This window comes from Periplaneta americana, chromosome 8 (genome assembly GCF_040183065.1).
Source record: "Periplaneta americana isolate PAMFEO1 chromosome 8, P.americana_PAMFEO1_priV1, whole genome shotgun sequence".
Classification (NCBI taxonomy): domain Eukaryota; kingdom Metazoa; phylum Arthropoda; class Insecta; order Blattodea; family Blattidae; genus Periplaneta; species Periplaneta americana.
The window spans coordinates 13,619,906-13,647,096 of NC_091124.1; the positions used below are offsets into that span (position 1 = coordinate 13,619,906).

A 27,191-nucleotide genomic window follows, 5' to 3' on the forward strand; every position below is an offset into this window, starting at 1 on the left:
CTCCCAACTAACACTCTGTATACTTACTTACTTTTAAGGAAGCCGGAGGTTCATTGCCGCCCTCACATAAGCCCGCCATTGGTCCCTATCCTGAGCAAGATTAATCCAGTCTCTATCATCATATCCCACCGCCCTCAAATCCATTTTAACATTATCTTCCCATCTACGTCTCGGCCTCCCCAAAGGTCTTTTTCTCTCCGGCCTCCCAACTAACACTCTATATGCATTTCTGGATTCGCCCATATGTGCTACATGCCCTACCCATCTCAAACGTCTGGATTTAATGTTCCTAATTATGTCAGGTGAAGAATACAATGCGTGCAGTTCTGTGTTGTGTAACTTTCTCCATTCTCCTGTAACTTCATCCCTCTTATCCCCAGATATTTTCCAAAGCACCTTATTCTCAAAACATTCTTAGCTTCTGTTCCTCTTTCATAGTGAGAGTCAAAGTTTGACATCCATACAGAACAACCGGTAATATAACTGTTTTATAAATTCTAACTTTCAGATTTTTTGACAGCAGACTAGATGACAAAAGCTTCTCAACAGAATAATAATAGGCATTTTCCATATTTATTCTGCGTTTAATTTCCTCCCGACTATAATTTATATTTGTTACTGTTGCTCCAAGATATTTGAACTTTTCCACCTTTTGAAAGGATAAATTTCCAATGGTTTGTGTCTGGATGTACGAAAAGTCGGTGTCCGAGGACGAACTCAGGCGCGTGAGTGACATAAAGTACCTACACCCACGCAGGCTGTGGGTCATTAGTCCCATTGGCGACACATTAGGACCCATCAGGGAATTAATAACTGTACAGCGGCGATTGTGACGAGCGCTCGAGCATGCCGACGCGTCCTGAGCACCGCTACGGCTGCAGGTGCCTCAGTTACCATCCGACAGCAGCCCAACATGGTCGAGGTAAGTCGCAGATCGTGGTAATCGTGACGTTTAGCTGTCACCGCGGAGAGAAACACATTAGACGTTATCTCCAGCTCGTTTAGAAGACCGACTGAATGGAAGTGCGCTTTAGAAATTTTTACTGACAAGAATTTGGTCGTAATACGTATAAATAGACGAAGTTTTGATTGTTGTTCCTGTAGTGTTTTGCATTTTGTTTTTTTCGGTTTTCCTCAAATTTTTTCGTCCGTCTGTTCTCTCTGTTTCTTTTGTAGATGTACTTCTCCGATTTATTATTTGCCGTTTCATTTATTTCTTCTTTTCTTCAGTCTTCATAAATATTATCTGTTTCTTTTTCAAGTTCTTATTTTTCTTTTCCATCTCCCTTCCTCTTTTGCGCTTATTCTTCATCCTTAGAATCACCAGATGTTTCTTGTCATTGTTCAGCTACCTACAATTCATCACTATCACAATCACTTCTTCTTCTCCTTCACATCACTGTTTTCTTTTTTCTCCATTCATTCCTAGAATCACTATACATTTCTTCTTTTCTCCCTTCAGTCTATTGTTTTCTTACTTTATGTATTCTATCTTAGCATTTAATCTCTTTCTTCTTCATACTACAATCACTATGTATTTCTTATTTCTTATCCTTCTTCCCTATTTACAGTTTCTTCTTCGTATTCTTCATCTATAACTTTTCCTCCATTGCCTTCTTCCTTCATCTCTAGTTTTACTATCCACTTTTCCTGTTCCTGTTTCACTTTATTAGATTCGTCCTACAGCACCTTTTCATCCTTGTACTACATTCTTCTGTCACCCCTGGAATTAATATATTCTTCTTTCTGTCCCTTCTTTTCTTCTTCCAATTTACTTTTCCATCCTCGTCTTCTTCACCACTATCTTCTTATATGCAATATCTGTTTCTCCCTTTTTTTCCATAACCACCATACTTTTATTATTTTCATTCTGTTTCATACTCTCTCTACAACTTATTTTTTGTCTCTGGAACGACTGCGATTCATATTTTTGCGAAATTTAAACCTATTTTTGGTCTTCTTCACTTGACATTGTTTCGTCAATACCTTCTTCTTTCATCCTTACAAGTATTAGACCTATCTATTATTTGTGATCTATTTCGTGTTATTCCTTCAATTCATCCCTTGTTCTTGCTCCGTAAAACTGTTTCTTTTTTTGTTTGCGATGTTTTTTTTTCTTTTCCTTATACACATCTTCAAATTTTGTCTTTTCTATCTCCTCTTTTATCTTTCTTTATTTATTTATATTTCTTACCGAAGATCGAGACATCCCTTCCAATTTCTCGTTGAGTGTATTTACAGTGCTGCTGGAATATTACAATTTCTTATTTTTTCTTTAGAGTGAGGTCAAGACCTTTCTCCATTTCTACAATGAAGACAGTTTACAATTGAAGGGTTCAGAGCCATAGTGGGCCAAGCGCCATTTATTAAAAACGGAGAAAGCAAGGGTTACAGTTAAGTGAATACCATAGTTTAATGAAGATTGACATATCATTTAGTTTTATTGTGTATACTTTATATTACTTGCTACATGTTTCCATTTAATTATGGTAATAACTTCATTTTAACCCTTGTTTTCTACGGTTTTAGTGGCACTTGGCCCACTATGGTTCTGATCTCTTCAATTGAAAGGACAGTGTTACATTTCTTTGGATTCATGTATTTCAATATAATCAAATCACTGCATACCTCTTGTTAATATAGACCAGGAATGTCAAGAGCGGGGATATTGTACCCTCTGACAAGGAGTCTAGAGACCATCCGCTTACAGAATGGTATGCAGGCATCAGTGGCGTAGCATGAAATTTTGAGCAGGGGAAGCTAACTAAAGTTGTCTTTCATGCAATATGAGAAAACGTATTACAAAAATACAGTCTTAAATAAATAGTAGTCAAAGTCAAGTCAGCAGTCTAAGATTGGTTGGAACATCGTAAGTAACACCAATAAGGCATGACCTCAAATGATACGTAGTAAAATTTGATTTCACGGTTTACACATACTGTATCTCTTAACAAATATACACGTATACGTATAGCATTAGCTCACTCCCTGTCATATTTAGAGAAATCACAGTATTAGTATCATTACGTAAGTATGCGCCTGTCTTTTGGCTGTGTCCTTCATTGACAGCACAGGAGTCGGTCATTTCTTTTTTAAATCACACTTTTGTTCGTAAGTCAGTCTTGATAATACAATTGTCCTAAGAAATTCAAGTAAATTAGTGTCAGCAACTATTATTTCACTCATTATTTATTATATCAGCCACACTGCACACTAACACTTCAACTGAACACAACTGACGAAAAGGGATAACTCGGAAACTACTTATTTTAAATGTTAAGGCTAGCTTCTTGCGAGCCTTGCGACTAGGGTAGCTTAGTTAGAAAGGGATGGAAAATCTGCGGGGTGGATTACACAGAAGAAACCGGTCTGCTTGGAAGCTTGTGTGTGCAGGCTTCTTGTTTACTGCTGCATTACAAATCATCCTGAGCTGCCGCATCACAATATTTAACGTGTAAATATAAATTCTATTAAAATTAATAAATAATTTTGCCCATAAACTGCAGGTTTATTATGAAATTATTATTAACTGGGGAAGCTAAGCTTTTTAGCTTACATTGACGCTACGCCACTGGCAGGGATACGCTTAAAATTCCACGTCACTCTTTCACCTCATTTGAAGGCTAGAAATTCCCGCGCTTGACATGCCTAAGATAGGCTATTACCAACAACGAAGTGTTCAGAACAAATCGCAAGATTGAGATGAGATTCCACGTAATACAAAATATTGTACTAACAATGCACCATAATATTTCAGTGTTGCAAAATCAACAAATCACACTCCATATGCTTGGCAGATTACAACATTGTACACAATCATTTTTTTTTTCATTAAATATCAGTAACATCAAATATAATCGTTTATCCTTATTTCTTGCCTAGTCAAATTCCATTGTGTATTCTGGAACTGATGAGTAATAACTTTATTTTTATACTAGCCGTACCCGTGCGCTCCGCTGCACCCGTTAGAAATAAATATAAAGTAATTACATAATTAAAAGAGGACATTTGATCCAGGGAACATTCGTGTTTGATAGAAGGATAAATCGTTTAATATGTTACTTAATTTAAATTGTATTTAAATAATTAAAATGCGATCATTTTGGTCCAGAGACCACTCATTTGGTGCAATGACAATTACTTTACCCTGTTTCTTAATTTTTATTACATGCAACCATAGTTTAATGAATATTGACATCATTTAGATTTAATGTGTGTACTTTATTTTACTTGCTATATGTTTCCATTGAATTATGGTAATAACTTAATTTTAACCCTTGTTTTCTACGTATTCAGTAAATGGCGCTTGGTTCTGAACCCTTCAAATAACTTAAATAACTTTTATATTATATGCTATTATATTATATAAAAAGTGTATTGATAACAGATGTAACTTGTATAAACATTATTTTAAGAAATACAGGAAATGAAATATACAGAATAGCCTATCAAGTTTTCTGTGCATAAGAAGCTATTTTAATCTTATCTGTCCTCAATTCACTCAGAAGTTCTGTAATAACATTATAGCATTATGTCCATCTAGAGAAACTACACTTTCAAATGGTGAAATAATAATTAATTATACAAATCGGTTAATTTAGCTTCCGATATTACTTCATACAAACACAGAATCATTCTCTGAAGGCTATGTTTCATAGCTTTCGATTGTTGTTGTCCAAGGCCCCTTATAGACAAAGTCATTTAGTTTTTATTTCATTACACCGCCTTAGATGGCAGTTATTTTAATTTTAAAATTCATTTATCTCATTAAATATTAGTCCTATCAAACTTTTTCAAAGAGTAAAACTTTTCGAAAATGATTTTTAAAGAAATGTTTGTTATGTAACATTTTTCACAAAAATCAATAATAAGCGAGATATTTCGATTTATTTAATTCAGGCCCCCTTATAACCCCCCTTTTAAATAACTTATTTTGAATGTCATATAGCCTAAAATCTAAGTTACAACGAACTTAATTTATATTCTGATTTTCATCGAAATCCGTTCAACCATTATCGCGTGAAAAGGTAACAAACATCCAGACAGACAGACATACAAATAAAAATTAAAAAAAAAAGCGGTTTTCGGTTAAAGGGTGGTTAATTATATATGTTAGGACCAATTATTTTTGGAAAATCGAAAATTATCGGAAAAATTTCGGCTACAGATTTATTATTAGTATAGATGAAAGTGTTACCAACCCCTTGCATAACCTGTTACCTATAGGAGGGAATTTTCTGTCGGGGTGTCCTTCTCTTGTCTTAGATGGTTGCCTTCACGGCCGGCGGCTTACCAAAGTCCTTATCCCGGGTTTAAAATTAAGGTTATCCTTCCCTTAGATAGGTTGCTTTCACCACAGCTATGGATCCCTATCTAATCCCGTGGACTGAGAACTTACAAGATACTACCCTCTGGACCAGAGAGACCTGGAGCTCACATTCGAAGGGTCGCTATACTCTGAAGTGGGACAATCCAGCCACCCGTTATAATTATATTAGCATTAAATATAATAATTATAATAACAATTATATTTTCTTTTCTTTATATTGTTACAATTTTTTACTTGAACTTATAAACCATGGGAGACGTGACAACAACGTATCCATGCAGTGTCTTTTGCCAATATAGTAAACCCTCGATTTAACGGACTATTGAAGGCAAAGGGGTGTCCGTTATATCGCGAATTAGAAAACAGTAATGTTTTTAAATCAGTATAATTTGAACATATTTATGTTACACGTTAAATGCATATACCATTTTTCTGACTCCAACATAATAATAATAATAATAATAATAATAATAATAATAATAATAATAATAATAATAACAATAATAATAATAATAATACGAGTAATAATAATAATAGACCACGTCACACAGGACTAATGTACATTTGTATGTCACTACATAAGGCGTGCTTCGGCTGACGACTACAAATAATAATAATAATAATAATAATAATAATAATAATAATAGTAGCAGCAGCAGTAGTAGTAGTGTACATTTTTATGTCACTACATAAGACATGTTTCGGCTGGCGACCATAAATAATAATAATAATAATAATAATAATAATAATAATAATAATAATATGAAATAAAAAATATAATAAAAATATCTGTTGAATCGAGGGTTTACTATATTAAAGCAAAGCGGGAAGGAGACTAACTTCCGCGATACTTTTGAAAGGAAGTCGCCTAGGGATCAAATGAGCGAGTGAACTATAAGGAATAATTGCTATTGTTACAGACTGTACGCCTGCTGTTAGCATCTCTTGCACTGTACTGTGTCGTATTGGGAAAGGAAACTGATTCTACAGGTAAGACAGTCTACTTTTTACTCGTAATGTAGACTACACATTGCATATATATATATATATATATATATATATATATATATATATATATATATATATATCTAATTCCTCACAGCGACGCTGAATTTCTTTCAAATCTCAAACAAAACAGCTGGGATCTAGATGATCAATGAGACCGGAATAGGCCACTGGGCCTAAATCCTTGATGATGATGATGATGATGATGATGATGATGATATACTTGTAATTTCTCTTCCATAATCATATCTTACAAGGAAACTGGACCAAATTGGAATACTTTTCCGGAAGTAGGCTACATGGTTGTATCACAGTTTAGTATATACAGTCACGAAGCTCAATACGTAGTAAATATGCATCCATAGATAGTTGCTAACCACTAGGATCGCTACTATCGCCTTATTACAGGCAATGCAAAATAGTACCGGCACAGTCTATTGTTCCTAACACCCTCACAACTCAAGCTTCGTGACTGTATATACTAGACTGTGGTTGTATCCTGAGAGATTTATTCAGAGTGCTAGAAATGTACCGAGGGGAAAATTGTGTTTCTCCCGTGGTCTGTATAATATTTTTTTTTTTCAACGATCTGAAGTAAATTGTCTCATTTTATTTATCGAATTCTTATTGTTGAAGTTCGCCGGAACTATTTTATTGAGCGCATATGCACAGATGCCAAGGAAGTGTCATAGCAACAACAATTGATATAATGTAATAACAACACTAGTCAACAAATTGAAACTTTTTTCATGTATCTGGTGTTTAAATGGGTGGATTTAGCTAATTTTGGGATTCTGAATTCAGTGGGGGGGGGGGAACAGTTTCTTTTTATCACGTCACATTTTCTAGATACATAGCACTAACACAAAGACAGTAATTCGATATTGATAAATATGGACCATTTAAATTCAAGCATAACATAATAGAACCTCACTAAAGTTTTCTTGACAACATAATAGTAATATGCGTTACAAGAGCGGTATGTTGATGTTTTCATGTTCTCGGAAATTAAAAAAGCTCACCTACGTTTCGCTTTTTCAATCTTTTCCTCGAACATGAAAACAAACATACCGCTCGTGTATCGTACATTATTTTGTGCGAAGATCGTTTATTACATACCTGAAAGACGAATTTCTAATTAGTTGCAATAAAATCTCCATCTTGGTTTCTGTTCAATGACGGCAATTTTTAAAAACTAAAATATCTATCTTCAACATTGTTGCTATAAGATGTTTTCTGTGTTTACTATATTCCAGCAGGCCGTGATATACGTCTGTCTTTTTTTTTCCCCCAGTCTATAAATGCGAACTTAAAACAAACGGTAAGGTTATGTAATGATTTATTTTTCATTTTAATATTTTAACAATATTATTTATATAACATATTGCAATAATAACATCGGCATCTGGAATCTTGTTGATTTTTTCACGGCTTCCTTAATGTTACTTGCATTACAAATGCCGTAACTTTTGAGGTGTTGTAGAGTTTACTTAATTTTTGCAAATATTTAAAAACAAAAATTAACAGTGCAATTTAGGTGAAATTGCAGTGGTAAGTTTCCAATTTATAATTATTACTATGTTAAACGTCTCTAAAAATAATATGTTAAAAGCCTAAAGCAGTAAAATGAATATGGCGCTTAAGCGGTAAGAAGAGGGAAATTGTTATATGTGTTACGTTGGGAATACTGAATGTGGTATTTCACACTTACCGCGTATTGGTTTTGTGCGGAAAGCAAGCAAATACGCACGATCTCGCACAAAAAAAAAAACGTTTATAAACCAACAAAATCACGTTTCAGACTACATGGCTGACATCGCTAGCTAGCCTAAAGGCAGACGCTCACTTACCGGAAAAAATTCGTGCGTTTCGTTTGGATTTTTATTACAGTATCGCTTATTGTCCGCATTTCCGAATGAATAATGAAATAGTGTTGTAATTTATCGCTAGCGCGCATTATTTCATTGTAGTGTTATGAACTGAACCTGAAAATACATCAAATGAATAGGACTACAATAGTTTTATTGTGGTGTTTCAGAGCTGCGGCGCCGGACGCAAAACAACGCCGTGTTGAAGCAACAGACGCAATTCCTACGTCTGCCCTGCACGTGCGGGAGCAGCAATTGTGGTTGCTGCGCCACCCTCAGCGTGCCCCCACTTAGTTTCAATCAGCGAGGTGGGTTGTCATCGTAATACGACTTTGGTTTCGTGAAATCTCCACAATGTTGTCAAACAAGGAAGTCTGGTTTATGAAAGGTCCAAATTTACTCTACATCAGCGGTGACCAAAACTCGAACGGCAGTGCTTACACGCGAGAGACAGTCTAAGACATATCTGTACAAACAGCGCTCAACGAGCGCGCGCGCTCCTTCCGAGCGAGAGAGCTGTGTTTACCGCTCGCCGAATCGGAGAGGAAGATATGTCAGAATGACATAGACCTGCTATAGATAGAGGAGAGGGAAACGATCACTCAGCTATCTAGTGGAGTGCAGTGCGTATTCTCTGTAACTGTTTCACGTTGCTTACCTACTGCTACAGTACGGTATGGAGGAATCTAAAAGACGGAAAAGTAGTGATCAGCAAAGCTCGGAACTTGGGGACGTGTGTCGTGTGCATGAGTAAGGTTACAGGTACAACGTACACAAAGCTCACGCTGCAAGTGCACAGGGACAGTCGTGTGTACTAAGAAAGTGGCCACAACTAATGACAGAAAGACGGACGAAGAAACTGTTATGTCGAAGCCAATGACATTCAGAGAATTAAAGGTAAACGGTCTGTTTGAGGAATTAGAAAATACGTGTTATTCGAATGGGTATTATAGAAGTTTGAAAATACAATTTTTTTTTTAAATATTAGATACAGAATTTCGTGGAGAATTCGGAGGAGATACATAATTATTTTCGAATGGAGAGTTTATATTTTGTAAGTTGTGCCACACACAAACTAGAGGCTGGAAACTGAATTCATTGAAAGACATTGCAGTCCCTCAAATTGGAGAAAAATCTGTCCATAGCCATGGATCGAAACGTAGAGGGGCTTGTCCTAGTAGTGACACACTAATTGAAAACTATTTTCGAGAAAAATTTATGATATACTTATCTTTCTCAGATACGAGATCAGCTAGCAACTGCTGAAAATCGAACAGATAACAGTAACAGTGAAAACATTCAGTATTTTAAGTCTGCTACCGAAAAATCTTCGAATGTAGGTAGTCATACACTGTAATAAAATGTACACAGCAGAACAGTAAATTTGATATATTTCTCATGTTTATTTTTATTATATATATGCTATGAAATTACGTGTTTCAACCTACCATAATATTATCAATATGTTGTTGCAGCCAGAAACAACTTTTGTAGCAGACCTGACAGTACCTCCGTGCTGGAAGCGGGCGTTTGTTGACATTGAAGTCCGGTCGCTTAGTCACGTGCAAAGACACAAGTCCCCAAGTTCCGAGCTTTGGTGATCAGGCAAATTCTTTCAGTGTTGCATGGGAAAATGCTTATTTTTTCATAGCTGCTGGAGTAAATACTCAGTGCTTTATCTCCCACAACATTTTGAAAGGTAGAAAGAAACGTAACATAATGTGTCATTACGAGTCCAGACATAAAGATAATAAAGATATTAATCTTCAACAATTTTAATATTTCTCTTCAGGGAAAAGGCCAGCTCAGTGTTGATATGTTGAATAACTTACGGGATTTCAGTCGTAAACTTACACTTTTCGTAAGTCAGTTTCGGGAAGGTAATATGGCTTACTTTCGAACGATAGAAACTGCTCGTGTTGAAGCCATGTTAAACGATTATGTGCAAATATTAAATAAAATTCAAAATGCATTTAATTCTAGGTTCCAAGATCTTGTCTTAAGATCCACACTTGTGGAGTAACGGTTAGCGCGTCTAGCCGCGAAACCAGGTGGCCCGGGTTCGATTCCCGGGTTAAGTTACCTGGTTGAGGTTTTTCCGGGGTTTTCCCTCAACTCAGTATGAGTAACTTTCGGTGTTGGACCCCGCTATTGATAAAGCGTCGTAAAATAACCTACTAAAAATCTTGTCTTAATTGGAAAGACGTTTAAAGTTATCATAATAAATTCTTCAACACCAGTTGAAACAATGCCATATAAGTTACAGGTGGGCCTGGTTGGCGCAGTTGGTATAGCGCTGGCCTTCTATGCCCGAGGTTGCGGGTTCGATTCCGGCATTTAAGTGTGCTCATATAATCTAGGCAGTTGCGAGCGTCGTTAAATAAAACATAACATTTAAAGATTTACAGCTCGGACTTATTGATCTTCAATGTGGCCTAAGGGCTAAAGATCGTTTGAATAATACTACTAGCCTGGTTGAGTTTTACAAGACTAAACATTAGCAATAATATCCACGACTACACAGGCTGGCTGTGAAAATGATTGCTATGTTTGGCTCAACATTTATATTGGTGAGCAACTGTTTTCTATAATCAACTTTAATAAAGGCAGCCATCGAACATCTATAACTGATGTTTCATTACGATCAGTAGGCTACTGTTCCTTTCAGCTGCCAACAGCATAAAACCTCGTTTTCATGTACTGATAAATAAAAATATAACAAAATGATATTGTACATTTAAGTAAGTATAAAATTTCTATTATTTCTGTAAAATAAATATAGATAGTTTTGCAAACACTGAACGGGAATTCATTTCATAAACACTCGTACTAGTACTTCCCTTTTGTGTATATTTTGTACGAGATCACCCCCTTTTTCCAGTCCACCCTATACTGAGCGCAGCTAATATCTGCATTCCGCTCGTGAGCTGTGAGCCGGCTCGGAGAGCGGAAACCTTGTGCAGACCTGGTCTAAGAAGTAAGGAGACGGGGAAAGAGGTACATGGCATGAAAACTACAACCAGTGGTGGTTCGTGCACTAACATTGATTTGTTCATCAACCCCGCGAATAAAAACAGCAAGCTTTGCTGTATCAATAATGTCACTACTGTCATCAAGAACCAATAAAAAATATACAAATTTTCTTGCTTTTTTTTAAATATTCCTCAATGAACACAATCAGAAATTTCCTGAATTCTCTTATGGATATTTAGTCGATAAATGCGCAGTTTTTCAAAATCAATTAAAAACTTTCATTGGACAAATTATTTCAGCCACCTTGATCATTACGCTTTTATAAAACTCTCCTTCGTTGGAAGGCTTAAGAGAACGAGCTATTTCGTACGCCACTAGATAGCTGGCTTCCTTACATTTATGTCATCTTTCTCTTCATGACGATGATTGAAGGCTGATTTCACTTCTTGGAGCTTAATAGCTCACTTCATTACTACACTAGCACGTAATATTCAATCAGTTTATATTATTATTATTATTATTATTATTATTATTATTATTATTATTATTATTAAATCAATAACTAATAAATAACTGATAATAGTCATCAAAAGATACGAAACTTTCTGTTCCTGCTCGTAGAGACAGAGGGTTTGTAGAGCGACATGGTACCGACACTGCTTACCATTAGTACGTGAGCGAGAGAGCGAGCAATGTACAGGAAACTCCCTTTACCAGTATGAATGTCTTTGATTACACGATATAATCACGATACCCAGTTTGGTCACCGCTGCTCTACATGCATACAGTGAATGTACACAATCTTCAAACACCAAAATATTTTAACTAAATAGACTTATATGTGAGATTTAATTACGTAGTAAGAATAACAATTGCTTTTTCCTGTACATCTAATGGCATAACTAACAGATTTATATGCACATGATCAATCAGCACCAATTCTGTTAATACAAAAATAATTGTTTTCTCTAAAAACAACTAACAAAAAGTGTTCATACAGTTACAAATTAATGTCCCAATCTTCATAAAATTAACAGAAATTAATACTGTACTTAACGAGATTTCCTTTCACTTTCACAACTCTTGTGAGGCGTCTTGACATTGATGTCACCAAACTTCTAGTTTTGGAAGGCGGCATTTTATTCCATTCTTTTAAGAGGGCATCCTTCAGATCAGTTAACTTTCTCTGATTTTGGTGTCGAGATAGTCCCACATATGCTCTATGGGATTTGTATCTGGTTACCACCAATAATTATGCAAGGATCCAACACCAGCAGCGCTCATACATCCCCAAACAAGAACAGTGGGTTTCAGATTCTTTTTCTGTAGCTCTGTGTTCCCCCCCCCCTCCATTCCAGTGTCCTCCGATTCGACGAAAATACATTAAACTTGCTTTCGTCGGTAAATCTGACTCTATTCCAAAACTCCTTTGTCATGTTTACATGGATTTTAACAAACAATATCCTCTTTTTCTGTTTCTTTCATAGACATAACATTTTCTACGTGCTACTCTACCGTGTAAATTGTTATTTCTTAGGCAGTTTCTTACTGTTAAAGGACTGATATTAAAGTGAATTTTATGATTTAATTCACTATCTATTTTCGGAACACTGATATGTGGATTTATTTTTACTTTTCTGAGTATCAGTGATTCAACCCATTTACTCACTTTTGTTGGACGGCCTGATCTCCTTCGATTTTTTTTTTTTTTTTTTTAATTTTGACTTACCAACTCTGTCAATTACGTATAGTCTGAATGCTTGCTCTATGCCTTCTTACAACTTTGATATTTCGGAGAGAGACACATTGATTATGCAAATTAATTATAATTCTTCTCTCCTCTTCAGTCGTTTACGTCGTTTACATTTCATATTGCTGTATTACTTCAACACAGATACATACATACATGCATACATACATACATGCATGCATACATACATACATACATACATACATACATACATGCATGCATGCATGCATACCCGTACATACATACAAACCCATACATACACACATACATACATACATACATACATGCATGCATGCATGCTCGTACATACATACATACATACATACATACATACATACATACATACATACATACATGCATGCATACCCGTACATACATACATACATACATACATACATACATACAAACCCGTACGTACGTACGTACATACATACATACATACATGCATGCATACCCGTACATACATACAAACCCGTACATACATACATACATGTATACATACATGCATACATACATACATGCATACATACATACATGCATGCATGCATACCCGTACATACATACAAACCCGTACGTACATACATACATGCATACATACATGCATACATACATACATGCATGCATGCATGCATACCCGTACATACATACATACATACATGCATACATACATACATACATACATACATGCATACATACATACATGCATACATACATACATGCATGCATACATACATACATACATACATACATGCATACATACATACATACATACATACATACATACATACAAACCCGTACGTACGTACATACATACATACATACATACATACATGCATACCCGTACATACATACATACAAACCCGTACGTACATACAAACCCGTACGTACGTACATGCATACATACATGCATGCATACCCGTACATACATACAAACAAACCCGTACATACATACATACATACATACATACATACATACATACATACATACATACATGCATGCATGCATACCCGTACATACATACAAACCCGTACGTACGTATATACAAACCCGTACGTACATACATACATACATACATGCATGCATACCCGTACATACATACAAACCCGTACGTACATACATACATACATACAAACCCGTACGTACATACATACATACATACATACATACATACATACATACATACATACATGCATGCATGCATGCATACCAGTACATACATACAAACCCGTACATACATACATACAAACCCGTACGTACGTACATACATACATACATGCATGCATACCCGTACATACATATAAACCCGTACATACATACATACATACATACATACATACATACATACATACATACATACATACATACATACATACATACATACACAGGTTATGGGTGTTAAAAAGTATGTGCAATGCATTTAACGTATTTAATTGATACATTGCAGCAGCTAATGCAGTACGATGTTTATAGGATGCGTCCAACTCACTTATGTTCCTGAGGATGTGGGTGTGGATGTGGACGTCCTTTTGAACGGTAACAATCTTTACCACACATCACTGTCAGGTACGTACGGTATGCTTTAAGTTTAGAATGAGCCATTTCCATGGTGACAGTTTTCTTAGAGTACAATAATTTTCTGATTATATTATGTAAAAACTCTTGAAAACACACACAAAATGGAATATTGCTGCAACTTTATACACTCAGGGACAAAAAAAACCGGACACTTTAATATTTGCTGGTATTTTGCAAAACATTATCTTCTCATGCAATATTATGGTAGCCATCTGTTGTTATGGAGACGTGTATACATTGTTGATTGTTTTTTGTTTTATAAACATGCCATTACAACCAAATATTCCAATTTTGCTTTCGGAGTCTCAAATATAACAATTTTGTCTCAACCATTTTGTGCTTCATTATCGTTATCATTCGTTATTTCTTTATTTTTACATTTTCTGAGTTTAAGTGGGGTTGTAACATTTGTCTTAAAACAAGATGCGACCTGAAGATGTGGCTCGAGCTGTAGCCCTTTACGGTGATGGACGCAGTGTACGTTACATTGCAAATGTTATGAATATGGCTAGAAGCACAACCCATGATGCCATAAAACGGTATAGAGAGAGCCTAGAATATACCAGAAGACCAGGTTCGGGTCGTCCAAGAGCTACAAATCCAAATGAAGACAGGTATATGGTGTTGAGAGTTCTTAGGGAGCGCAACCTGCCAGCTACTAGTGTAGCCCAGCAATTTGTTAACATGCATGGACGCCCAATTTCGGCCAAAACAGTTAGAAGGAGGTTGAAAGCAAGTGGACTGATATCAAGTAGGCCTGCAACTGGTCCCAGACTTCTCAGGATGCATCGAGTTGAACGACTGCGTTTTGCAAATGATCACAGGGATTGGAGAAATGGACAGTGGAGCTGTGTTCTGTTCACCGATGAGTCCCGTTTCAATCTGTGCTCACCTGATGGACGTGAAAGAGTTTGGAGAAGGAGGGGAGAACAATTTTCATAGTGTTGCATTTCCGAAAATGTGCCGTATGGAGGTGGTGGAGTGATGGTTTGGGCAGAAGTGTGTACGGATGTTCGTACAGAGTTGGTTTTTGTTGAAAATGGAAGACTAACAGCTGATAGGTATATAAATGAATGTTTGGCTGATCATGTTGTGCCATTTGGCCAATTTGTAGGCGACAATTTCGTTTTAATGCACGATAATGCACGGCCGCATATTGCCCATGCGGTCGGTGATTATCTCCAAGAAGTGGGAATCCATGTTCTTCCATAGCCAGCAAGGAGTCCAGACATGAACCCAAATGAACACGTGTGGGACATGCTGGGACGGCATGTTAAGAATAGACGACCGAGACCAGAATCGTTACAAGAGTTGAGGCGAGCACTTGGCGAAGAATGGGAACTTATTCCTCAAGAAGACATTGCTAACCAAATTGAGAGCATGCCAAGACCTATGGATGCAGTTAGTCATGCCAGAGGGGGTAATACCCGTTACTAAAAAGAGTTTTTAATGCTTAAGGCACCATAAAATGAAAAAAACAGTTAGACCAAACGATGCCATAGTTATGCGCCCTTTGTAATTTTTTGTAAATTTTCTCATCAGAGATTTTTTTTTTCAAATGTTGTCGTATAAGGTGCTAAATGGAACATTATTTTGTTTAAATGGGTTTTGTTTCATTTTGAAATAATTGGCAACAAAATACAAGCAAATATAGAAGTGTCCGGTTTTTTTTGTCCCTGAGTGTAATTTTCATTTTTACTACAAAATATTAAACAGAAAAATTACTGGAAATAAATCATGTAGCATTATGCCAGGAAGCCTATAGGTACAAAAAAATCACTAAAATAAATCCAGGCATATTCGTAACCATTTCTACATAATAAGCTTCCAGGATAAATTTTGAGAAATCTGTAACAAAACTCCATTCATTTGCAATGTACGGAATTCCTAAGACAACCACAAGACCATCCATATCATTACGAAATATCATGTCGTAATCTCGCACGTAAATAAAATAGATCTAATTCTAATGGAGGCTGACGAATGCGATAAATGAACAAAACGTTACAAATACACCGAGTCCCTAAATGATTAGACCTATCGTGGTTTCAGGTGGTTGGTATGATTTTACAAACGAAAGTGGATGTGTATTTCCTACATGTAGACCTAATGAAATCAGAGCTGTGAAAGCTATGTCATGGATAAATATATATTTATCCATGGCTATGTTCGCAGCGTTTATTCCTCATCGTTGTTGCGTCACAGAGTCAGATTTACAAAATGGCGACTCCCGAGCATAGGTAGGCCTAAGTCCATTTCTGTGTTGCAATTTGCGAAGTGCGATTCTCTGGGTAGCGTAGCCGGTGTAGCGCTGGCCTTCTGTGCTCGAGATTGAGGGTTCGATCCCGGCCCAGGTCGATGGGATTTAAGTGTGTAAGGGGAGGTTGTAAGCCCTATCCTCGCCGTGTTAAATTTAGCAACTTCAGGTGCTCTTATCTCAGAAACTATTCAATCTATATCTATGAAAATTTGCACACCTGTAGTTGTGATCTTCCTTAACCTACCGACTTTCTCTTAATTTATTAGTTCAGCTAAAAACCAAAAAATGTTAATTTTGGTCCAAACCAGCTTACAATCTCCCCTTAAGGGGAGTAACTTCAAGTATGCTTACATTTCCTTATCATTTCTTCATAGACTATTCTATAGTCAATTTCATGAATATTATATCATCTGATATGTCATTTTCATAACTTAAGATATTATTCAAGGAGATTTTGACAGTACGGCATGCAGCTAGATGAGATTTATTGCCTGATAGATCTAGAACATAGCACTGTTTGCATTGACTGTTATAGCTCTGGGTTGAAGAATATGAAAAAAATCATATCTCGAAAACTAGTCCCTTTCCGGATGTAGAAATTTATACGGAGGTTTCGGAACGTATGGAGGAACAATCGTCGTGAAAATCCATTTTCACTTGGCGAGACTTCCTTGTTCAAGCAAGTAAAGAAATAGGTTTGGAAGTAAATCCCGAAAAGACAAAGTATATGATTATGTCTCGTGACGAGAATATTGTACGAAATGGAAATATACAAATTGGAAATTTATCCTTTGAAGAGGTGGAAAAATTCAAATATCTTGGAGCAACATTAACAAATATAAACGGTACTCGGGAGGAAATTAAACACAGAATAAATATGGGAAATGCCTGTTATTATTCGGTTGAGAAGCTTTTATCATCCAGTCTGTGGTCAAAAAATTTGAAAATTAGAATTTATAAAACAGTTATATTACCGGTTGTTCTTTATGGTTGTGAAACTTGGACTCTCACATTGAGAGAGGAATATAGGTTAAGGGTGTTTGAGAATAAGGTGCTTAGGAAAATATTTGGGGCTAAGAGGGATGAAGTTACAGGAGATTGGAGAAAGTTACACAACACAGAACTGCACGCATTGTATTCTTCACCTGACATAATTAGTAACATTAAATCCAGACGTTTGAGATGGGCCGGGCATTTAGTACGTATGGGGGCGAATCCAGAAATGCATATAGAGTGTTAGTTGGGAGGCCGGAGGGAAAAATACCTTTAGGGAGGCCGAGACGTAGATGGGAAGATAATATTAAAATGGATTTGAGGGAGGTGGGATATGATGATAGAGACTGGATTAATCTTGCTCAGGATAGGGACCAATGGCGGGCTTATGTGAGGGCGGCAATGAACCTGCGGGTTCCTTAAAAATCAGTAAGTATGTAAGTAAGTAAGAGACTTCCTTGTAAGAAAAATACGCGAGACTGTAGCCTACTATTAATATTAAAATATTCCACTTTTATGAAAGAAATTAAAGACGAGCTAGATAATGGCTTTGCTCAAATGAAACTAAGGCGTTACCCTTTGTTGCATTAGTATTTTTTACCTATTGTAAATAAAAGCACTTTATTTTTGTTAATTTAAATTGAAAATTCGTTATCAATAAAACTGTGTTCGCACTTACGTCATATTAACAGAAAGTGCATGTAAATTACGTAGCCTATCGTATAGGATAGACCTATGTCGAATAAGAACTTAAAACTTTTTCATTTATCATACTAATGACGGATACTTGACTGTTCGTCATTCATCCATATAAAGCCATTTATCTGGACCAATTTATCGACAGAGTCATTGCCCAGGGCGCGCCATAGAGACTGAGCGTTGTGATGATGGAGATTTGTTGGGATGCCACAGGGGAGCCCTTGGTAGGCAGAATTGAGATGTGGATATCATGGAGGCCACATTGTTCGGAAGTACCTACTGCTGACATGTTCGCTAAAGATGCGTGTAATTAATAACTGTTTTGTATGGATGTATACGTGCTTTTACTCATTTGAAGATGCCTGGACACCTGAGTAACACTACTAATTCCATAATAATAATAATAATAATAATAATAATAATAATAATAAATGTATAGTGGGTCCCTATCACCACGGCATGGCGCGTCCTCAGGTTGCGGATAGAGGACACGGCCTCCAGATATGGAGGGTAGCTGCGAATATTTTGAATAAGCAGTCGTGGACAGCCGATAAGGGGTGGTCCTCCAGCTTGGGGGTTGGGCGAAGGGCTAACAACCCATCACCGTAAAAAAACAGCTTGTTACGAATCCCTACAATAAGCCTCGGAATAGGACTGATTCTCTGGCACGACCACAGCAAAGGAATAAGGTTTTGAGATTTGGCACTTGGAACGTAACTAGTCTTTATAGAACAGGAGGGGTAACATTAGTAGCAAAAGAACTAGCTAGATATAGAATAGACTTCGTGGGAGTACAAGAGGTTAGGTTAGATGGGAATGGCATATCACAAATAGGAGATTACTTGTTGTATTATGGGGAAGGAAACAATAATCACCAATTAGGAACAGGATTCTTTGTTCATAAAAGAATAAAATCAGCAGTAAAAAAGGTCGAATTTATCAGTGACAGGTTATCATATTTAGTACTTAAGGGTAGATGGTGCGACATCATAGTTATAAATGCTCACGCCCCTACAGAAGAGAAAGACGAACATATAAAGGATAGCTTCTATGAGGAATTGGAACATACTTTTGATCAGTTCCCTAGATATCACATGAAAATTTTATTGGGGGATTTCAACGCTAAAGTAGGACGGGAGGATATTTTTAGACCAACTATTGGAAAAGAGAGCCTACACGCAATTAGCAGTGACAATGGAGTTAGATTAGTCAACTTTGCCACATCGAAAAATTTAATTGTCAAAAGTACAACATTCCCCCATAAGGATATACATAAATATACTTGGACTTCTCCAGATGGATTGACACACAACCAAATAGATCACATCTTGATAGATAAACGGAGACATACTAGTATAGTAGATATTCGAACTTTCAGGGGTGCAGACTGTAATTCTGACCATTATTGGTGATTGGAGAATTAAGAGAAAGATTATCAGTAGCCAAGCGAGTAGAGCAACAAGTTAATATTACTAAATTCAATATTTTGAAATTAAAGGACGAGGAAGCTAAGCAAAATTATCAGGTCGAAATTTCGAATAGGTTTGCCACTTTAGAAAGTTCCGACGAAGTTGAGAAAGAATTAGATGTTAATAGCGTGTGGGAAAATATCAGAGATAGTATCAAAATTGCAGCTGAGCAGAGCATAGGTTATTATGAAACTAAGAAAAAGAAACCGTGGTTTGACGAAGATTGTTGCATGGTAGTAGAAAGAAGGAAACAGGCAAAATTGAAATTCTTACAGGATCCAGTTGAGGATATATTACCTGTTCTTCTGTATGGTTGTGAAACTTGGACTCTCACTCTGAGAGAGGAACATAGGTTAAGGGTGTTTGAGAATAAGGTGCTTAGGAAAATATTTGGGGCTAAGCGGGATGAAGCTACAGGAGAATGGAGAAAGTTACACAACACAGAACTGCACGCATTGTATTCTTCACCTAACATAATTATGAACTTAAAATCCAGATGTTTGAGATGGGCAGGGCATGTAGCACGTATGGGCGAATCCAGAAATGCATATAGAGTGTTAGTTGGGAGACCGGAGGGAAAAAGATCTTTAGGGAGGCCGAGACGTAGATGGGAGGATAATATTAAAATGGATTTGAGGGAGGTGGGGTGTGATGATAGAGACTGGATTAATCTTGCACAGGATAGGGACCGATGGCGGGCTTATGTGAGGGCGGCAATGAACCTTCGGGTTCCTTAAAAGCCATTTGTAAGTAAGTAAGTAATAATAATAATAATAATAATAATAATAATAATTATTATTATTATTATTATTATTATTATTATTATTATTATTATTATTTCTAATTAGTTCATTACATGTTTGAAGTCCTTTGGTTTCCAGATTTCTTCTTATCAGCATTAGAACCAGTTTCCTGAAACCACATTAAATCCCAGTAATTAGGAAGGGAACATGTGGCTTCTCTTAAATTGTTTTGTTATATATTTTTTCAGACGTTGAGAAAGACGCCTATTTCTTCTATAGTAGCATTGGACTATCCTAGCATTTTAATGATAGAACCATTAATCGAAACTTCAGAATCCTTGTAGCAGTACTAATAAAAAAGTTGTAACTATGGAAATGTATTAAGTGACAAAAATGAAAGATTGCATTGTTTGCCCAACACAATGATGTCTTTTCTTCTACTTTTCTCCTCTCGAATATATTTAGCCCTATGATTCTTTAGAGTTTGAAATGACTTTCGAAAGACCTGACATAAAAGTTGCTAGGGGTTATTTACCAACTCTCTTTGACAACATTTACATATTGCATCACACCTCTATGATTTAACCTTTCACAACAGCGTCTTCGCTGTTTATTATTACGAATATTCTGAACTAAAACAAACTGAGATATTAAATATCGAACTGCACAAAACACATGTTTTCCATGCATCAATCACAAGACCAACTGAATTTCTTATAGATAATATTTGCCGCGTCTGTGGTTCAGTTTTAGCGCGCCAGTATTCCACTCATGGGGCACTGTTCTGATCCTCCGATTTAGTAGAATGCGTTTGAGTCTAAAGAAAGCATCAAAACAGTACAATGTGATCTGTTGTTGTGACGATAATCCAAGCCTCCGCTTACTGTTAAGGCGTCATGTCACAAATACGTTCACGTCTGAGTATTTCTGACAAAATAAATATTATTCACCGCCTTGAAAGCGGCGCAAATATTAAGAATATTGCTGGAGAGTTTAAGGTAAAATGTATTTATTTATTTGTATATTTATTTATTTTTGTATTTATTTATTTACTTATTTATTTATTTGTATATTTATTTATTTATTTATTATTGTATATTATAGATAGATATATTCTAGAAATGGGTTAGTGGTCAGAGCTGACTACAGTTCATGAAGTTCCGAGTTCGATTCCCGATTAGAACACAGAAATGTTCCCTTAAAGGGGAATGTTACTGTGTTCATCCATGGCCTGGGAATTAGGTTGGGTTTAGGTTTAAGACCTCTCCTGGCACTTCATAATTAAATTACAATCATTTCAGAAAGTGTCAAATTTATGTGTTTACACAGTTTCCTATCGAAATTTCCCATGAAAGCCAGGGTCTGGCCTTCGAAAATTCAGTCAGCCAGATAGCCTAGAAATAGTATTAGCCTTAGGCTATAAGGTTGAAAAACCGTTCCACCTCCAGTAAGAGGCTGTTTCTAAAATTTGTAGCCTATCACAACTCTGAAAATTACAAGTAAATCCGTTCATCTTTAAAGGTAAAATCATTATCATTATCACTTCCATAGGTTGGACCTGGTTGGTCCGTTCCGGCTTCAAGGAATACTTGAGCTCTCCATCTTGCGTTGAGGCATTCCCTTGTTCTTCTGTTTTAGATTTATATGTTGAAATTAATTTTGATAATCTACTTGTGTCCATTCTGTCTATATAACTTACATATTTTAATGACTTCGTCCTGTTCTGAATGATGAATTCGTTAATGTTAAATATTTTAAATTCGTGTCTAATATCTATATTTCGTTTTCCGGCTGTTCTTTAATAACCTTTATGTTTCTTTGTCATTGCCCAACTTTCCTTTCGTATAAAATTTTAACAAACAAATTCCCATATCAAGCTGCAAGAAAGAACAATAGAAAAAAGGAAAAAGCAATGAACAAACATCGAAAGAAAGTATGAACTTCAGATGTTGTCCAGAAGGTAAACAAACATAAAAGCAGTCTAATATATACAGTCACGAAGCTCAATACGTAGTAAATATGTATCCATAGATAGTTGCTAACCACTAGGATCGCTACTATGCGTCATTACAGACAATGCGAAATAGTACCTGCACAGTCTATTGTTCCTAGCACCCTCAAAACTTAAGCTTCGTGACTGTATATACTAGACTGTGATAAAAATATATTACATAGAGCAGCGTTTCTCAAACTTTTTTGAAGTGGGGAACACTTTTTAAAGTCAGAATAGTTCCGCGGACCACCTTACTCTTGTTCCCTTCGAAAGCAAATTTATCATTTTCGTAGCATATTTTAATACCAATAGGCCTATATTTATATTTTAAAATTGAATTAAGGTTCGGTACTTTGGACCTCTGTTATGAATTCAAGTGGTCCCTGGCTGGGCTACAGGCACGGCGCCAGATGTGTAGGGAAAAGATGTCGAGAAACACCACGTATATGGTGCTTTAAATCCCTCTTTTGTTGCTGAGAGTAGAGTGGGAAGTCGATAGACGGGTAGGGTAATAAATTTCATAAAATGAGTGCTGGGAGAAAAAGTTAAATTCGTTTGCCATGTGTCATTTCCAAACTCTGAGATTTTAAGCTGTAGTATGATACGCAATAGTGAATGAATTTTATTTTTTCTTCTGTCTCTTTTGAAGGACCACAAGGACAGACCTCGAGGACCACAGATGGTTCGCGGACCATAGTTTGAGAAACTCTGACATAGAGAAAATTGTTTCCTCTGTGATAATTCAGCCGTTGACCACAGTCTACTACATACAACCGCGAAGCTCAATATGTAGTAAAAATGCAAACATGGGTAGTTGCCCACCACTAGGATCGCTACTATCGCCTCATCATCAGATCTCTCTCCTAGTAGACGACAAAATATGTTACACTTTCGTTGTGTTCTTTTAGAAATATTAACACCTTCCTTCCATTTTTGAAATATTAAATGCATAAAGTTAATTTATTATTTTAATGAAGTATATTAAATTCCATCATAAACTCGAAGATACCTGCAAGAAATAGGTTAATATTATTTTGGTTTGTGCAAAACGAACTGAAATTTTCTATAATCGCTTCACTCATTCAAGATTATAGCGATAATTAACTATGAAACAATAAATATTAATTTGCATTTCCCTTTACAACAATAATAATGGAAATATGAATTAATGGGGTAACTTACGTGTACCGGTACTTGTAGAGTAGGCTTACGTAGTTAACAAAGTGGGATGAGGTTAAGGAATAATAATCACACCAGAATTGGAAATAAAACGTGATCAATAAATTTTATTGTAACAGACTTTTTCTACGTCTCTAGTAAAGTAACAAATAAAAATAACAACAAAATTAACAGTTATAATTAAAAACATATCCTTTGAAAAAAAAAAGTAGGGCTAAGCAATAATAATCCCACCAGAATTGAAAATAAAACGTGATCAATAAATTTCATTAAAACAAACTTAATTTTTCTACGTCTCTAGTAAAATATTATTATTCCAATTATTGTATTTTTAGCCATTAACATTTTCATTAGAACCAATAACGAACATTTCACAGGCATCAATGTGAAATACGCAACGAGCTAGCACTCGATGGAAATACGACACAGTCCAAAGTCGACCGTGGACAGTCTATTGTTTCTAGTTGCTAACTGCTTGGAGCGCTTTATCACGAGATTTGCAAAAAATCACCTCAAGCTTCGCGACTGTATATAGTAGACTGTGCGTTGACCAAGCGTGACCTAGTGTGTCCACACATTTTCGGTAATCGCTATTAGCGACTATAGACTTCCACTTTTTTTTTTATGATTTGCTTTGCTCTCGGTGTTGCAGCGCGGAACCCTCCGCCGTTCTGCGTGGGCACGGGCGTGCCGCTGCTCAACCTGTGCGTGCGCCTGTACGACATCCGCGTGCAGAACCGCAACGTGCGTGTGTGCGTCAACATGGAGCTGCAGTTCGCCGGCCGACCTCTCGTCGTCATCTCGTTCGACTGCGTGCGCGTGGGCGCCGACGGCGTCAGCATCGAGAAGCCGACCGTGGCCCACGTTTCGAGTCCCGATCCCGTGAGGATGAGGGCGGCGCTCGAGCTGGATCCACGCTTCAGCAGACTGCTGCAGGAATCCCTTATTAGCCTGGCATCAGACTCCGGAGCCGCACCAGGCGTGGACAACTACGGACTTAAAGTGCGGCAGTGTATATCAGACAGGTCCTAGGTCCAGATTACAGGACTGGGAATCAAATACAGAGCGTTCGAGCCAAGATGTCCACTCACTACCGGTGGCCGCACGGCCTCCGCGTGCTTTACGGGTCACCCGCCTCCCGCCAAACGGTGATCGCAATTTGCGGCGAAATAAAACTCATAATGCTGAAATAAAAGGCTTACCAGCGAATAGGGATTATAAAGAATGGACACTGAGCGAGTTTTGTTTCTCTGTGCGCCAGCGTTTAGTTCTACTTTCAAGCGCTAGAGGTTAGTGTAATCGAGCATAGGCCAGAGTCCGTGGATATCCAGAGTAGCGTAATCACCGAGTCGGCCGCCATTGTTATTCCTTTTCAACACGCTAGGGATAGGAATATTTAAAGTAAAACTCAGATATTTTTAATTTGAAGGGCAAAAACTTCTAAAGGATCCTCTTACATTTTAGAACATTATTGTTACTCAACATACTAATGTATAAAAACTTTATTTAATAATTGTTACAGCATAAATATACATTTAAGTGTTCAATACACTCCTTCATAAACGTCACAGTTATAGGTATTACATCAGCATGAACTTAATAAATTACAAGCAACAAATGAAAACAACAATGTTGCAAATAAAATAACAATAAATCTAAACATTTCCAACTGCATTCCTCGTGCAAACTTTCCGACTTCCGCATATAAGGAGACACTATACTGAAATTTCTCTAAGTTCATTAGTTTTAAGAGTTCTCAACAGTGAAATCAATAACTACCATACTTACGAAGGTAGATTCACCAAATTTTGATCACTGGTATATCTGCTTAATAGTGACAAGTGTACAAAATTGCATCCGCCTATGATACGTGATTTGTATTTTATTATTGTATTAAAATATTGAACCGCTTTATATAAAAAGTCGCTTGCACTACAATTGACATTATTTTTAAGTGTTTTTCACTTATATGGCTCCTTACATACATGGAATCAAAGCTTACTATAAGGTTTTGCTGTAAAATTAATAAGTGAATTACTAGAATTTTTTATTATAAAAAATAAAAGAATTAATAGTCATAAAAATTCCTAGTAATTTACTCATGCGCTGTACAAAAAATTCCAATAGTAATGTTTGTTCCAATGTATATAAAGAATCTTATGAGTGAATATCAATGAAAAATAATGTAAATTGTGACGCAAGAGACTTTTTGCATTAAGCAATACACTATATAATTAAGTTATTAATAAAATGCAAACCACTTATCATAGAGAGAGACGAAATTTTGTACATGTGTTATTATTAACCAGATATACTAGTAATAAACATTTTGTGAGTTTAGCTTTAAAAATATGGAAGTTAGTAATTTCAGTATAATGTCCCCAAGGATACACTGATGTGAGATGTTGTCATTTTTGATAAAAAAAAATCGTTTCTTTGATTTTATCTTTAAAAATTCATTTATGATCTAAAGATGCCCTCTGCCAATTTTCATGACCATACGACCTGTCTATCAGCTGTTTAGGGTCATATTTTTAAAAGGCTGTGGGCTCTGACTGTTAATTTAAATTCTCCGTCCACGACCTCCACTCTGAATTCTGCGACCATTTTGGAAATTATGCTATATTTCATACATTATTTATTGTATTAGATTTCCGATTGAGCCAGTGTAGCTTCTCGACTTCTCGAAATATTTCTTCATAGAATCCAACAGGTGTTAAACCTACTTCAAAGGCTGATTTCCTTTAAAAGATATTCAGTTACAAAGGAGAGCACAACTCTTATCTAAAGTAAAATTCCACTTGTTGCTAGTAGCCATAACAACGTGTTTTCCATACTTGGTTTTTGTTTGTGATACAAGAAATATTTGCAAGTTTCTAACAGTTTTGTTGTTAGTGTTATAATAGTGTCTACAGTCCATAGTGATTTGTAAATAATATTTATCTATTATAGTGTTTTCATAAGATTACATAATTTTTTTTTAGTTATCTTTATTTACTAGTGTAGGTTAGGTGTGCACAGAGTGGTAGTGTATATAAGGATAGGTTCTGTATATAATATGCTAGTTCTATATGTTTCAAAATACCTAGAAAATAAAAAAGACAGAGACCAGGTTCATTAATATTATCTCAAACTTTTGAAGTCAATTTTCTCCACTTTAATTTTCTGTAAATTTTGCATTGCTAAATATGTTACTCTTTCTACAGATTCTGTACTACATGCATGATTTTTTGTGGAGGTTTTTGAATATGTTCTTAACAAAACTTACAATCAGTATTATACCTAACACTCATTTCTTTTTTTCTTTTTTTTTTTTTCTTTTTTTTTTCTTTTTTTTTTTTTTTTGTTTTTTTT

General features: G+C 36.1%; 1 protein-coding gene across 1 annotated transcript; it reads left to right on the forward strand.

Annotated features, from left to right (window-relative positions):
• Positions 1-786: 786 nt before the first annotated feature.
• On the forward strand, positions 787-27,114 carry LOC138704502 (uncharacterized). The gene is made up of 5 exons (XM_069832431.1): positions 787-922; positions 6,250-6,319; positions 8,373-8,510; positions 14,397-14,489; positions 24,490-27,114. The coding sequence occupies exons 1-5, from the start codon at positions 914-916 to the stop codon at positions 24,867-24,869; spliced, it is 690 nt and encodes a 229-aa protein (XP_069688532.1). The 5' UTR covers positions 787-913; the 3' UTR covers positions 24,870-27,114.
• The last annotated feature ends 77 nt before the right edge of the window (positions 27,115-27,191 follow it).

Bases quoted from the DNA above. Each gene is read 5' to 3' on its own strand.
- LOC138704502 (XM_069832431.1), top strand. The intron at 6,320-8,372 runs GTAAGACAGTCT...GTGGTGTTTCAG, and splicing joins AAAGGAAACTGATTCTACAG to AGCTGCGGCGCCGGACGCAA. The intron at 14,490-24,489 runs GTACGTACGGTA...TCGGTGTTGCAG, and splicing joins TTACCACACATCACTGTCAG to CGCGGAACCCTCCGCCGTTC.